Source organism: Rhinolophus sinicus, chromosome 1 (genome assembly GCF_057876585.1).
Source record: "Rhinolophus sinicus isolate RSI-liver-muscle chromosome 1, RSI-T2T, whole genome shotgun sequence".
In the NCBI taxonomy this organism is placed as follows: Eukaryota; Metazoa; Chordata; class Mammalia; order Chiroptera; family Rhinolophidae; genus Rhinolophus; species Rhinolophus sinicus.
In genome coordinates, this window is record NC_142501.1 from 119,454,762 (window position 1) to 119,470,743 (window position 15,982).

General features: G+C 40.0%; 1 protein-coding gene across 3 annotated transcripts in view; it reads left to right on the top strand.

The window, feature by feature from the left end:
* The first annotated feature begins 385 nt into the window (after window positions 1–385).
* CACNB2 (calcium voltage-gated channel auxiliary subunit beta 2) overlaps window positions 386–15,982 on the top strand; it is a 329,662-nt gene continuing 314,065 nt past the window's right edge. For all 3 annotated transcript variants that reach the window (XM_019752070.3, XM_019752073.3, XM_074324835.2), the window contains exons 1-2: window positions 386–750; window positions 9,785–9,877. In XM_019752070.3, coding sequence (XP_019607629.1) covers window positions 631–750; window positions 9,785–9,877 — 213 coding nt within the window. In that variant the 5' untranslated portion in view covers window positions 386–630. The remainder of the gene's footprint in view (window positions 751–9,784; window positions 9,878–15,982) is intronic.

Sequence of the window (15,982 nt, forward strand, 5' to 3'; positions counted from 1 at the left end):
CCTTTGTGGACACTTGCTCTCTGGGGCCGCCCGAGGCCTTCACAGATTTCAAACATTCAATGTAGGAACGGAGCCTCCCAATCTCTGAAGGGATCAACCTGTTCTCCCACAGGCTCGTGGGGTCCCTGCGCTGTGGTTTGGGAACCCAGAGAGTCGTACTGCGCCGCCCAAGAAAAGGCAGCTTCGAGGCGCCAGGCCGCGCTTTCGTGGCTTTGAAAACTTTCCAGCGCGCGTGCCACGGCGACGTGCAGCGGCCTGGCGGGACCCACGCGGCCCGCGCCTCCTGCGGGGAACTTTTCAGCGTCTCGGCCGTGTCACTCTCGCTTTTCGTTGCGCCTCCCCCTGGCCTCGAGCTCCGCTAGCTCCCTCCCTCTTGGCGAGGACTGTCCCTGCGCGGCTGCCCTGCGCTCGCTCTGCTGGGGCCCGCCGCACAGCTGAGGAGCCCCCCTCCCCGGCCACCCCCTAGCTCCCTTGTGTGTCGCTTTTCCAAATGTCCCGGCCCCGTCCCGCGCCCTGATTGCCAGAGAGCGCAGTGCCGAGCCCCCGGCAGCCCGGAGCAGGGGCGGGGCGGGGAGGGGAGGAGGGGACCCGGCGAGGAGCCGGCAGCTGCTTGGAGCCGACTTTTCGCCAATGGTCCAAAGCGACATGTCCAAGTCGCCTCCCACAGCGGCGGCGGCGGTGGCGCAGGAGCTCCAGATGGAACTGCTGGAGAACGCGGCGCCCGCGGGGGCGCTCGGAGCCGCCGCACAGGTAGCGATAGTGCCGCGCCTTCTCCTTTCTTTGTGAGCTGCCTGGGCGCAGACCTGTCTCACCCGGCGCCTCCTCTGCTTAGATCCCTCGCCTCGTCGCTCCCTACTGCCTCGATCTCCTCCGCCACCTCCTTCTTCCCGCCCTCGCCCTCTGCCACCCACTCTCTTCTCCTGGCGCCGGTGACCCTGCCCCTGATCGCCTTGCCCTGGCTTTCCTCTGGCTTCCATTTTTCTCTGCTTCCGAAAACCCAGTGGGAAGGGGCTGGGCGACCTCCCGGGCTCCCAAGGTTGTCGCCGGGCTGCTCCTGTGCGCCCTCCTCGCCCCTTCCCGGGAGAGGCACATGGAGAGACATGAACCAGGCGAGCGGACTGGACCTGCTCAAGATCGTGAGTCCTGGTGGCGGGGAGGGGCTCCGCTTCCTGTAGCTTGGGCTCTCATGCCGACCCTTCTGGACCAGCTCTGAGCCAGGGTGCGAGTGGGGGGCATTTGATGGAGGTGGGGGTGGGCTCCTATCTCCTGGGAGCAGCCCCGCAGCTCTCCGTACCTGGGGCGTTTCCCAGCCCGGACAGCTCAGCTCTCCTCGCCGCACTTGCCTAGGTTTGCCTGGACACCTCGTTCGTTTCTCTTAAGAAGAAAGCGAGCTGGGAACGTGAAAGTTTTTATTTTTCCATCTCCCCTGAAATGATATCCATTTCAGAGAACTCCAGGACCACCTTTTTCTCCGATGAATGTTAGTGGTTACTGGAAAAATTCTGGTTTGCTGCTGTTTTGAAATAGGAGATGTCAGTTGTAGGCGTTGGGCAGTGAGAAGGTGGCTTTTACGTAAGGCTTTGGCAGGTACAGTGTGGATTACAGACACCTCCAGGTCTCAGAGGTAAGCAGTCTCTCAACTTTTATCCCAGCAGGGGAGCGATTTAAGACTCCTAGCTGTGGGCTTATTGGCGAGGGAAGGGGTCAGGGTTACATTTTAGACATCATTTTGGAGAAATGTCTCTGCTTAGCTTGTTGATTTCAAGCCTACATTTGCTAGATTGTAAATTGTGGTAAAATTGTACATTTTCACCCTTAGATAAAATTTATAAATATGTAATTTATATATTTTACATTTACATCAGCTCAAGAGAGAACATGTTAGATAGAGTGTTATTTACTGTAGTGATGGGGGCGGGAGTGGGAAATGTAATAAAGGTTACAAATGTTTTGTTGCTATTGTGGTTTTGAGGTGGTGGAAATTGACTGCTCCACATAGTTTAATACTGTTGACAATGACAGTTCCAGTGGCATAATCGTGAAGCTTTACTGAACTTTCTTTTACCACTGGGAAATACACATGCTAACTTAAAACACGTAAATGACTTTGATTTGAGATGGAGGAAGCATGCAGAAACCAAGAAGTTGTATAATCCGATATCCATTTCTTTTGTAAGACAGCTACATGTTAGTCTGCCTTGGGCTGCGGCCGTACAACCAGAGTGGGGACCTGTAACTAATCACCTGCATTAACATCCACCTCAGCCAAAGGACTTGAATTCTTACCAACACATTATCATCACATTTGTTCTAGACTCCTGATTTTGTCTAGTTACTTACCAGGTTAGATGAGAGCGAGAAGTAGCCTCAGAGACCTCCAGGATGGTTATTCCAGGATGAAGGTCTTGAATATTGATAGAGGAGGAAAGAACTTTTAGATCTTTTCTCTTTGATCTTCTTTCAGGGATTTTTAAAAAAGTTTTTATGCTTCTGATAAAAATAGATTTCCTACATTTATGGAGATCAAAGCGAGGACTGACAGAGAGCATGACTACATTCCGATAAGAGATACTAACTTATTTAGTGATTTATATAGTTAAACCTAAGTCAACAAATATTGTATGGTTACAATGTGGAAATGATTCGGAGGGGAGAACACACAATTTCTGATTTCAAAAGAACCTATATTCCAGTAGCTGCAAGTACGGCAAATGTGTGACACTTGGATGGCACAGGACTATAAGGGAAGTCCTGAATCTTACATGATTTCCAAGGAGTAAGGATCACAAATATTCTATTTGGAGTAATGTGTAACGATTTCTTAGAAGAAGTGACGTTTGAGAAGAGACCTGAAGGCTAGGTCAGATTTCAACAGAGATTTTAGAGAGATGATGGGGAGCTAACTATACTGGAAGCAAAGTCACAGAAGTTGGAAGTCTTAAAGCAGACATTTGATATCCCTCGTTTGGAAAGAGTGTGGAAAGGCACAGATTAGGCATAGTTAGGCATAAGACTAACAAGGCAATTCGAGGCCACATCTTGGCGGTGTATTAAACAATAGAGAACCATGGATGAGGTTGGTTCAACAAAGGAGCCACATATCGGCTCTTTCCAAATTGTCACCTGGGAAGATTCTGTAAGATAATTTGGAGTCTGAGGAGTCCAGAGGTGGAGGTCCCAGAAGGGAGATTGATGGAACAATTTGGACAAGAGGTAACAGGCCTAAACTAAAGAGAGAGAAAATATAATGGAAACGGGTCTATGCATGAGACATTGCAAAGATTCAATCCATATGAATTGGCAAGGAATTGCATAGATGCATAAGTGAAAGGAGAAAGGGAGGAATGGATATTATAAGCAGGTAAGAGGTATAAATACTGAACTGCATTGGCATCCATCTCCTTTCTTTCTCTACCTTCCAAAAATGAAAGCAATGTTCCTTGAATCGTGTTCATAGCACTTCCATTATTTAAGGGAAATGTTGCCTTATTTACTTTCTATCTAATAAACGGTGGCATCATGGGGCTGTGAACACTTGGCAAAGGCAGCCCTTTCATCTCTCTGGGCAGGGCAGGCCAGCAGTGAAACTGACTGAGGAAGGAGGCTGTCTTACCAGCATCCCCCTTTATTGTGTGACACTGAGTAATCATAATTCTACTTAGAAATGGAATTGCCATTTGCAGTCGTACCTCTAAGCCATCATTGGCTTTAAGAATCCTTTCTCTTTCACCTCTGGATTACATTGCAAGTTCTGTACGAACAAAGTGAAAGACATATATTCATAAACTGCCCGTTTTTTCCTTTTTTATGTCAGTAAGCCTGCCTGGGGAGGGAGCAGCCTCACACATTCCAACCCCTTCCCTCCAGCACACTGTCATAAAGTAAGTGAAGTGGGTGTATGGCTTACATGAGAAGCGAGTGGCACTCTAACTGCAAGTTCTTGAAAGTTCTTATATAAGCAGATTGCATCGCTTTTTCAAGGTAACCTGTTGTATTTTTTCACTGTGAACTTGGATGCAGACTACCTTCAAAGTGAAGGTGCTAATTTAGGACTCTCCCTCCAAAGCTCCAGATCTGCGCTGTCCACTACAAGTCGCCACCCGCCACACGTGGCTTCTGAGCACTTGACCTGTCGCTAGTCTGGACTAATTTGCTATAAATGTAAAATACACGCCAGACTTCAGAAACTTAACATGAAATAAGGAATATTTCACATCTCATTAGTAATTTTTGTATTGATTACATCGTGCAGTGGTAATATTTTGGATAATTGAGTTACATAAAATACATGATCATCTGTTGCCATTTACCTTTTTAACGTGGCTACTAGAAAATTTCAGTTACATATGTGGCTTATATTATATTTCTATTGGACAGCATTATTCTAAACTGTGGCACTAGCAGTTCTCCCGGGAGTTGATGCGATGGATCCTGTATGAAGCCTGGCTCTGTAGATCAAGACAGTAGCTGAATGGGATTGAGACTAGAAAGGTGGCAGAGGAGGAAGTACTCGAGAGACAAGAGCAGTATCTCAGCACTTTAGGCCTCCAAGAGATTGTAAACAGCACCTCCAGTCACACCTGAAAATGAGCAGACAGTCGTAACCAGAGGGCCTGTTTGTTTTGCTCCTAGCAACAGCACCCAGCTGGTTCTACCCCACCTGAATTTGCCAGATGATTTTCAAGCATACTGTAGCAATACAGCCTGGTAATGGCCATATCCTGAATCTGTAGCAAGGAGCTTTATCTAAAAAAGAGCTGCAGCTATTGTCCCGTAGATCTTGAACCATGTCAGTACCATTTTCCAGAGACATTCTTGGGTGCCATGTACAGCTTAGTCTTTTGCAGTCTCCAAACATAATGGCCATGAGTCTTGTGTTTTATGTTTTGCTAAAATCTTCGCTCCTAATCGTCATCAGTTTTCTCCAGAATAGTATTTTTGTTCTGGTGTGGCATGGGGGAAATTTAAAAGAAATCAAAATTTCGGAGTGTGTTTTAAAATGCATAGTGTAGTATCTGACTATTTGGGTGATTTGAGGTTAAGTTGATTTTGTAGTTTTATGTTTCTTTTCTTTTTCTTTTTATGTAAAGACTAAGTTTACCTGTTGCTGCATTTGATTCTTTTGAATTATACAGTATGTAGCCTTAGTCCTTTCAAGAAAGACTGAGCAAACTACTTGTTAACCCTGTAGGGGGTGGTGGCACTCTTTAATTTGGTGACTGTGGGACATACCCATATCCATCAAATAGTACATGGCATCCACTTCCTTTCACAATTATAGGGAGTTAAAATTAATTATGACACCACTTCAAGTAACTGGGTCTGTCTTGGAGTTCTTTCCAAGCCTGGCTGGAGGTCGATCGTGATAAGGGCAAGGTTGGTCCCTGGTTTTCTCTGCCCTCCCTGCCTCTGTACTTCGCCACTAGGCATTGCTCTCCTCCCTTTTTTCTACCTGCCAGAACCTCAAAAGAGCTCTATTTATGTTGCCTCTTGATTCCTTTCATCTTTTGTGTAAACTGATCCGTATAGAAAACAACTTATGTTTCCCTTTTTCTAGGGAGTTAAACTTCTCTCCTAGTAAAAGATCTGACTACCTCGTTTATACTAAGCTATTGGAAAATGAGATTTCATGTCTGATTCTTCTATGCATAGTTTTGGCTTTGTTTGCTTTGGACCATAAAATGAGGAAAATCTTTAGTTCAAAGGGATAAATATCAAAGAATGCTAATCAAGAGGTATGAAACGAATTTCAGCGTTATGTTCACGGGGATCAATTTTTAGGAAGAACTGTCTCATATCCATTAATCACAGAAGCAACATCATTCTCAAAGTTGCCCTCAAGGGCTGCCGGGCCAACTTTGCGCGTACAGCTGGGCTGAAATTTCCACTTAACTGGCAACTTTTATAATTAACTGCCAGTACTGTCTACTTCAATCATACAGAAATTCAATTTTAATTACCTGTGAAAATGTGAACATTTAGTTGCTAATTTTGAGACTACAGTTCAATTTTTAAAGTTATTTAGTATCAAAAAAGAAACTCATTTACATGAAGCTGATATTAACATCATGGTGAATATTAGCTATCTTTTTAATATGTCATTTATATATTTGTGGAAATTTCTTAAGGTTTTTTTTTTTTTAGTTTCTGAACTCTTACTTAACTTGGTTGTTGTTTTAGGAGAAGTAAAGGAATTTAAATACAGTTTTCTCCTTTTTTGCTATGGTGACATAATTTGTTTTTATTAAGCTGCATATAACTAATAGGCAATGAGTGGAAATTAGCGACTTTTCGGGCTGTTCCAAGAAATACTTAGGGGTCTGGATGTGTCAGGGAGAGTATTATGGGTTACACTGTGCACACTAGCCAACCCATTTTTTCTCTCTCCCTTTTACTTCCTAAAACCTGCGAGGTTCTGATGGTTAACTGTTTCATGTATCAGGTGCTCATATATTTACTGTTGCTAAAAAATATTTAGAAAAACCATTGATCATAAAAGTAGCTGCATGTGAAGTGGCACCTTAATGAAGAAAACTATTTCTTTTCCAAATTTAGTCAAGTAAATATTTGCTATTTAATCTTTCATGTCCTTTTCCATTTTGGGGAGGTTTGGCCTTCACTTTTTTCCCCCCCCTTAATTCCTTTAGATGAAACACTCTAATCCTTATTTTCAAAGATTTAGAGTAACTAAAAAACAAGTCATTCCAGCAAGATGGACTTAATTTTCAATATGCATTGAATTAAAGGAAACTTCATTTTGTAATGGTAGTATAAATTTTCACTAGCATTTTTCAAAGTACATAGAAATGGACTATTAGCTTTTCAAAAGATGCTTTAAGTTTTTTCCTGGATCCTGGATGTTGTTATAAAAATAACTAATCATTGAGTTCTATACTTAAAAAAAAAAAAAGAAAACTGTAGAAGAGAAATTACTGCTGAAATTAGTAAAAGAACACAATAACAGAATAGAGGTATTAGTAAGACTTTCTATTTATTTGGCTTTTAATAAATATGATCTACAATGAATCGGAATTCACTATAACACTATTAAGGCATGAACAAGTGAATACTTTGAATAAATCATCGCTCATAAATTTAAGTGATTGAATGATGATATGTTTTTCTCAGAATCACCAGTTTGCAAGCAATTCATTGTGCCATCATTGTTTTCTTAGTGTTCAAACTGTCTTAGTCCAGTTAAAATCTGTAGAAATCCAATGTAAATACATTACATAGGTAGCTAACTACACCCAAAACGATGTTTATCAAGAGTATTCTCAGGGGCCTAGAAATAATAATGTGAATTTTTTTTTTAATGTATTTCATTTTCTGCAGAGAACTGCTGCCCTCCTTGTGACTGAATGTCTTCAATATTGTGTGGTTCTCACAGAGCCTGTTGTGCATTTGTGAACAGCCATGAAAAAGCTTACACACCAAAGCAGCTGACTAATAAAATGTATTTATCATTAAAAATCTGAAACAAATGACAATGCTAGAGTTTCAAAGACGCTCTTTCCACCCATTTCAACATGGAACTGAAAAAACACATAATAGGATGAGATTATATTTTGTCTTAGTTCTCAATGATAGTTTATGCTCCTCATGAAGATAGTGTATTTAACATAGATTTGCCTCCACCCCCTCCAAAGAAACATGTTAGATCCAAAAATTGTTTCAAGATCTTTATTTTGCCATATGAAATAATGTAATTTTTTTTTTTTTTAATTTTAAGGAAATTTTCATACTTTATTTTAGCGTTCTTAGACCTTGGAAGACGCTTCTGTCCAAACCTTTACATAATAATTGGAAAAGGAAGAATGTTGTTGAAAGAATGTTATTTTTCAACAGTTTACTGAATAATGTTTACACAAGTAAGAAGAATAAGCTGTTAAGTGAGGAGAACCTTGTATAATACATTATGAAAGCCCAGCCTAGATGATCTTTCCTTTTATGAAGTTGAGAGTTAATTAAATGCCATGGAAACATATTTGTATTATATAAATCCCTTAGATACTTAGAGGAGAACAAATATATTTAAGAAAAGTTTTTCCTTTAAGATTATACCCCCCTCACTGATTGCAAATGCATCTAAATTACTCAGCTGAAATCCATTACAGCGTGCCTAAGTGCTACATATATTATGGTTTATAAGATATTTCCATTTTAATGAAAACCATATCAATAAACAAATATAACAAAGTTAGCATTTTCAAAACCTGAACATGGTGATTTTGAAAAGTAAATTTTGTAAATTCTGATAATCTAGTGATTAGATTTAGCCCAATTTTTACCCACCCTTCCCCGCTCTAATGTGGACATCAGTTTTCTTTTATATATTGAGTCTTTACCATGTGCTAGGTCTTACACTAAACGCTATAAAATACATTATTTAATTTAATACATAAAATAACTCTGTGAGGTATTAATATCCCTCGTTTAAGGATGACAAGACTCATGGTTGGAGAGGTTAAAAAAATTGTTCAAGGGCCAGCCGGTTAGCTCAGTTGGTTAGAGCGCGCGGAGCTCTTAACAACAACAAGGTTGCCGGTTCAGTCCCCACATAGGCCAGTGAGCTGTGCCCTCCACAACTAGCTTGAAACAACTACTTGACTTGGAACTGATGCGTCCTGGAAAAACACACTTAAATAAAAAAAAAAAATAAAAAAAGTTCAAGGTCTGCAATAGCAGGATTCCAACCTATGTGTCTTTAACTGTAAAGCTCCACTTATCTGCAAAGCTATTTTCAGTTATATTTTAATGTTCGATGTTTGCAATAGCTTTATCTGTGCCTAGAATTAAACATAGATTGATGCATAGTCTATTCCTTGTGCTTTCAGTGTAAACTGCAGATAGAGTAGGAAAAGCCAGTTCGTTTGTAGATGTTTGTGTTTGGCCCGATCCTGTTATTGAAACAAATTGTCTTACTTTTAACATACGGGTCTTAAATACTTACTTTTTCATTATTATTATTCCATGAAACTTATTTTTCTTGCCTCCTCAGCAAAATCCCTAAGTTGTTACAAAAGCAAGGCTTTTCACATCATGTGCAAACATTATTGCCACCATGGGCCAGAAAATTTTACAACGTATTTCAATTTCATGTAATTTACTACCACGTAAATAGCTATTTCACCATCTCTCAAAGCAATCTCTCCATCCATACAATAATATGAAGAACTGGCACCGTGCTTCATTCTTTCACGTTCCATCTAGACTTACAGATACATAAATTTAAAGGTAATTAATCAGAATTCATATCGCAAAGTGTCCTTCAGTCACTGTATGCAGTTTTTGCAAGTACCACTCCAATATATGAGTACCTGTGGAATTACGAATTAAAACATGAAAAGGAGCAAAAGAAATGCATGCTCTGCACTGCTGCAAAACAGTATTTCATTATGCACGGAGGTATTGCATTCATGCTGAGAGGTTTTGATGTTACCTTTTCTCTCACCTTACTGCTGCACCCTGAGTCCCTCCTGCGCTTTTAAATGCTCATTTTTAAATGCTTTATCTTTAGTGGATTTTGCCTCTTGACAACAGATATGTTAATAGGTAGCCTCCATTTTTTTAATTATTCAATGTTTTTTATTACATCATTAAATGCTTTGTCTAGAAATTTCTCCTTATACACTCACTGATTTCAAATAACTTTTAAATAATGCCCACGTAATGGCAATTCATTCCTTACTTTTGGTCTTTGACATTTTCTAAAACTAGGCCTGATTCCTGTGAGAGTATCTAACAATAATCTCGTTTTTCTTCCCCTCTCCCCTTTTTTTAGTCATATGGAAAAGGCGCTAGAAGGAAAAACAGATTTAAAGGATCCGATGGCAGCACGTCATCTGACACTACCTCAAACAGTTTTGTTCGTCAGGTAAGAAAGCTCTTATATTCATGGTTTGGAGAAGTATATTAAAATGAATTTAGCTTTTTTTAAAGGTTGTTTGACACCATCATTTTTAATATTTATGTAGTATCATTGTGTTTACTTTTAGTTGAAGTGAAAACTGTACCGTTTACGGGCATACTAAAAAAGTTTAAATTTTAAGTGAGACTGTGATAATTACATTCCTAGCAAGTTGGGAAAAGACAAGTGTAAACTTCCTTACAAAGAATTTCTTTATAACACAATAAGTGAACGCTAGCGGAAATGATTACAGGGTTTGGAGTGTTTTTTGTTTTTTTTCCCTTCTCCCCTGGGGGGAGGCAGGTATCCATATCACCAACTATGGAGTTGGGACACTTGTATTCCTCTAGCTTGAGTTGTCTTCTGCTTCCCACTTGGAATTTGGATTGGAAAAGAGAAACTGGTTCTTGGTTTTGAAACGGTTGAGGCTGCGAAGGTTAAACAGAGCACGCAATGTCTTTGTGACATGATTTCAACTGCCCTTGGTGACGTGGCCTTCCTTTCAGTTAACACGGGGTGTATTCCTGCCCAGCAGTTTGGAACTGTCCCCTGAACAGGCAGTGTCAGGAACCCTAACTTACAAACACTCTTATCTGTGATAACAGAATGGCCCTTAATTAGCTGAGGAAGAACACAGGCAGCCAGATCTCGGAGGATAACAGCTTACATGTGGAGACTAACGTTCTTCAGGTGTAGGGGAGCGTGCGCGTGTCTCTTCATTTAACACTTCTCAGTGGAGAGGACATTGCGGAGGGGCGTTCTAGAGAAAACCTGCTTTCCTAGCTGAAAGACCACCACCTTCTGGTTCGTGTGCTCAGAATCTGTTGTCAGTGACAGCTCATTCGCCAAACAGTGGATGTCAACTGGAAAAGCTGCTCCGTTTCTTTTGAAAAAAAAGCCACTTTCCCCAGTGCTTCCTGTGTCCCACCCCCGCCTCACGTTTCTCCCTCACAGTGAGTTAGCAGCCGTTCAGCTTAAACTTGTTCACCTGCTGTATTTGTGGGGCTTTTATGCTTGGCTGGTTGCTGCCTCCTATGCTTTCCCAACGCAGACAGAGGATGGTCCCTCAGCCACCGGTTCCCCACTTGCAACATCAAGTACGCCAAAGGTATGTCTGAGTAATTCATAGGCAACTGGAAACATTTTGGTTCTGGTCTGTGCCAGTTGGGAATTGTTTCAGTCTTTAGTAAAGGAGTTGGTTAAGAAGGAGCAGAGCTTTTTGTTGTTGTTGTTGTTGTTGTTAAACATCTAGAAAGAAAAAGAAATTGAAGCCAAGGGAGGTCCAGCCCTGGAGCTCGGTTGTAAAGGTGTCCGAGAACCTGGGAAGGGTGTAAGAGGAGCTGAAGGTGTCGTCGTGGGCAGAATTCCAGCATCGTGGTCTTAAGTCTGAGTGAGGGGCCTTCAGAAATGGTGACTTAGCTTGGGTGATTCTGTTAAAGGAAAGTTAACCTCAGTCCTTTTCCATTTCACGCATCCCTATTTATTCTGCCTCTTGGACAAGGACACTGAACGTGGAGAGCTAGAATCCATAACTCTGAGTCATCATCTCAGGGCCGAACATCAGAGGTTCTGAAGCAGAAACAAATAAGCTTCTTAGGATGCGTAGTGGCTGCAGCAGAGCCACACAAAATGATAAACAGCTTGTCAAAATCGCATGGAAAGAACAACGTGTTTCAAGTGAGCAAGATATTGTGACGAGAAATTAATAGTATAGAGCCGTTATTGCTCATTTTAGCTCTGGAAAAATGTCATTTAAAGGCAGTTGCTGGACCCCATTTTCCAATAGTCTCGTTGGCTGTGAATTCCCCTTTCGTGGAGTTTTGAGAATTCGTAAGGTCAGGAGGGTTTGCCCCTCTGTGTATAAATGAACTAGAATGTGTTTTTCCTCATTACTTCCTTTTGCCATTGTGTTCTTGGTTATGTATGGGAGATTCTGTGCTTGCAACACAATTATAAATAATAAAGCACTGCTAAACTACTTACTGTAAATTTAGATATATATTGCCAAAACATGAGAGCATGTAAGAAGACAAAAAACAAAACAAAACAAAAACCTAAAGGCTCATCTCTTTGAATCTCAGTAGAATGAGGTGCTTGCAATGGCATGGTTTGGGGTAACGATGTCACAGGCATCAAGAACCCTGAAGTGCCAGCTTGCTGCTATCACAGAAGGAAAACCAGTATCTTTGGCAAGAATGCCTTTAAGCGCTGTATTTTACTTGGTAATTTAATCTCTATTCTATTAAAACGGTGTTTATATTTTGCTACTACTTGAAAATAGGCAAAAATGTACCATGAATTAGCTAAATATTTAATATGTTATGGTTTTGTCAGAGTATTTGCAGAAAAACGTGGTAGATACCATGTTTCCCCGAAAATAAGACATAACCAGAAAATAAGCCCTAGCATGATATTTTAGGATGACATCCCCTGAACATAAGCCCTAATGCGTCTTTTGGAGCAAAAATTAAGATAAGACCCGGTTTTATTTTGGGGGAAACAACGTAGTAGCAATAAGCATACATTAGATTAAATAATTTGAAAGAACCCCTTTTAAATGTTTTCTTTCTATCATACCATGTTTCGCCGCAAATAAGACCTAGCTGGACCGTCAGCGCTAATGCATCTTTTGGAGCAAAAATTGATATAAGACCTGGTATTTATATTGTATTATATTATGTTATATTAGACTGGGTCTTATATTAATTTTTGCTCCAAAAAACGCATTAGAGCTGATGGTCCGGTGACGTCCTCTTTTCGGGGAAACATGGTAACAGATGTTTTGTTAAACAAGTGATTTGTGTCTGTATACCAGAGTATTTCAGAGACATTGCGGGTTTGGTTCTAGACCACTACAATAAAGCAAGTCATAAAATTTTGCTGGTGGAGGGTCTTGCCTTCAATTTGTAAAAAAAAAAGCACAACATCTGTGAGGTGCAACAAAGTGGAGAGCAATAAAAAGAGGTATGCCTGTCGTACTTTCATCCTTGTTCCAAACCACCCAGCTAAGGAATGCTTATAGAACGATTCCTACCAGTGTTTTTAGGATAAATGCATATAGTCTTCTTTTAACTTCCTTTTTTGTAGGGAGGCAGGATGTCTTTAGCATTGTAAAATTTCCCTAGCATCATGATTTAAAAACAAACAAGAGAAAACAACAACAAAATCCCAAAACAAATGTTTCCTTGGTACTTTCATCAAAGTTGCTCAGATGCCTAGTTTGTGTCACCATTTCAGCATATTCTGCTTCTCTTATTGGTAATGAGAAGTAAAATTGGAGAGTATTTATTTTTTTCCCTTCCTCCCACAAGAGTCAAAGAAACACACACTTTTTTGAATCCTGAAAGTTTTTTTTTTTTTTTTTCTTTAACTTGGAAGTGAACTCAATCACCTGCTGTTTGGTTCTGAGGTTTGCCTCAGGCTGATGGGTCCCCATGAATCACCCTGTATTTCATATCTGGGTAAAGTTAGGTGCACATACAGAGCCCAGTTTTACATTAGGCCTCTCTAGAAATGGTTTTTCAGTTCATTAGGACTTCGCGTTGTAAATAGACATTTTAATTTTAATTTATTAAGGGGCAGAAAGTGTTAAACATGACTTCGAGGCACCCTAATTAGAATTAATGAAGATTATTGTTCCAATTGGTTACGTACCACTAAAAGGTCTTTAATCCAAGAAGTTTTGGTCCCTTCATTTATTAGTAAGATAATTAAGATATCGAGGTTGTCTTTGATTCTAGTATAAACTCTTTGTACTCTCCGGCTCTGTGTTGTGAATAGAGGCATCAATAGGAGAGCTTCGTCTATCATAATAAACCATTCTTAAAACCCTTTGCATTTAGTGCCTTGTGTCAATTTATAGTCTATTACGATAATTAGATTTTCATATAATTTAGCTCTTTCCTCCCAAATTAAAAAAAAAAAAAAAAATCCCTGAGTTCTGTTTTCTGAAAAGGAAGGAGAATGAGTAGTTTATTTGAGCACCAGAACCTAACCAAGTAAATTAATTTACTGGAAGAAAAATAGGTGGTTAGGAGTAACAAGGCCTGTCTGGCACTGAAGGATAGAACATTCGTGCTGTTCTTTTTGAGAGATTGTGTAAGAACTGCTAACTGTATAAATTCTTTGATTTGGCCAAGGTCAGGGAAGACTATGTAGGTCTGCAAATAAGTATTGGTCATCAAAGTTAAAGCAGCTTGTGGGGGTGGGGGGAGGGGAGTGGAGAGGGGAGTGTTAGTAATTGTTCAATCAGCCCAGTTACTTCTCTTTTCTTCTCGCTCTTCCTGTTTTATTCTCTTTTTTTTTTTTTTGGAAAGTTTCTTCATTTTCTTAAAGACATGTGTTCTCCCTGGCTACATTTATGTACCTGGCAATATTCCTAAGATGAACACCAAATGCTAAGGGAATGACTGCCAGTGTGCTTATTTTGATGATTCCATAGCATGGTAACTTTCATTCAGCAAATACTGTCATCTGAGCTCTACTATATGCTCTGCTGTGTATGGCCAGGACTCACAAACTGCTTCCCCTGATACTTTTTATGGGCCACCCTGTTGTACCAACTGGTGTCTTTTGTGCAGAAAGTCGAGCCTTAAAAATCAACAACTCTCTTTGGAATTTTCAAGTGCCATTATTTGGGGGGATTCGTGGGGGAAGAATGCTGCAACTGATCTGGGGTTTTGCTCCCCAATATATATTGTGGCTGTAACAAAACCTGTAGCTTCTAAGGGCTTCCAGAATACAAATCGGGATGACAAAATGGAATGGACCAAATATTTAACAGAAGGTTGCATGACGCTTTCAGAACACGGTATTCTAAACAAATTCCATCGTCTTCCAGTACCATGTTCTTGGTGCAGCTTTTTGGACCTTTTATTAGTTCAATTTGGCTTTAAATATGAATGATTAATCACAGAGACACACAGTCTATTTTTTGGTTTTGTTTTGCAAAGACAGATTAAACTGCGATAATGATTACAGACTCCAGGCCTTCATACACTGATATGTTTAAGGTTGGATAAATCTTTCAGCTCTTAAATACTGGCTGGTTGCCTTGTCATGCTGTATTCGTCACAAACACAACTATAAATAATAATGCAGTAGATTTATTGCCACTGCGATTTCCTGTAAATGTCTTTCTATCTTATTAGGAATTCACTTAGGTTTTGTGAATGGCAGAATATGTTCTGAGACCTCCTAGGAACTTTTCTGAAATACATCCATATAAAAATATTGCGCTTTTCAGTGAAGAAGTCCCTTGTTCCTTCTATAGCATAAGCCTACATCCTACCATTAATGTTTTCCTTTTAGGAAACATATACTTTAGAAAGTATCAAGACAAAATTTAGATTTTGTACATCAACATGTAATTAGTTTTAAAATGTCTCTTTTAACATAATTTTTGTGGGAGAACATGGCTACAATTACATATGATTATGTATAAAATCTTCCTGATTCTCAGATTGTTTTCATATATTTGAAACACCTACCCTATAAACTAGATTTGATTAGCATCTCTAATTGTTAAAATAATTTTGTGGATTGAGACACTTTATATCTTTTTACTGATACAAAATTTAACGTTTTAAGACTCAGAATTATTTCCGCAGGTGTTTTTAGTTTCTTGGATTCTCAGATATGTTTCAAATTATAATATACTTTCCACTTATGTACCATTTCCTCCCATTATTATTCATCTGCTGCTTGACCAATCCACATAAAGTCTTAGAAGTTATAGACTGAGTTAGCCCCACTAGATGAACTGAAAATGTACAAGTGGCCTGATACGGAGTAATTCGTATGATTAAGAAAATGGAGTTTCATTAAGCACTGAATTGACAAAAAGTATATGTTTCAGTTGAACCCTAAACTTTTAGGAGTGCTGCTGAAGATCAGTTACTTAGCTGCAAGTCAATTATTCATATGTCTCAGGGCTTCGCGGGCATTGTACCCAAGTAGTAGTCTGGTTGAACCAAGGAGTAGTTCTCTCTTCCCTATACTGTCTTTTATAGATATAAATAATTGTTAGCTTCTCCCCTTATTGCTTTGTTTCTGGAAATCTTCGTGTCTGAT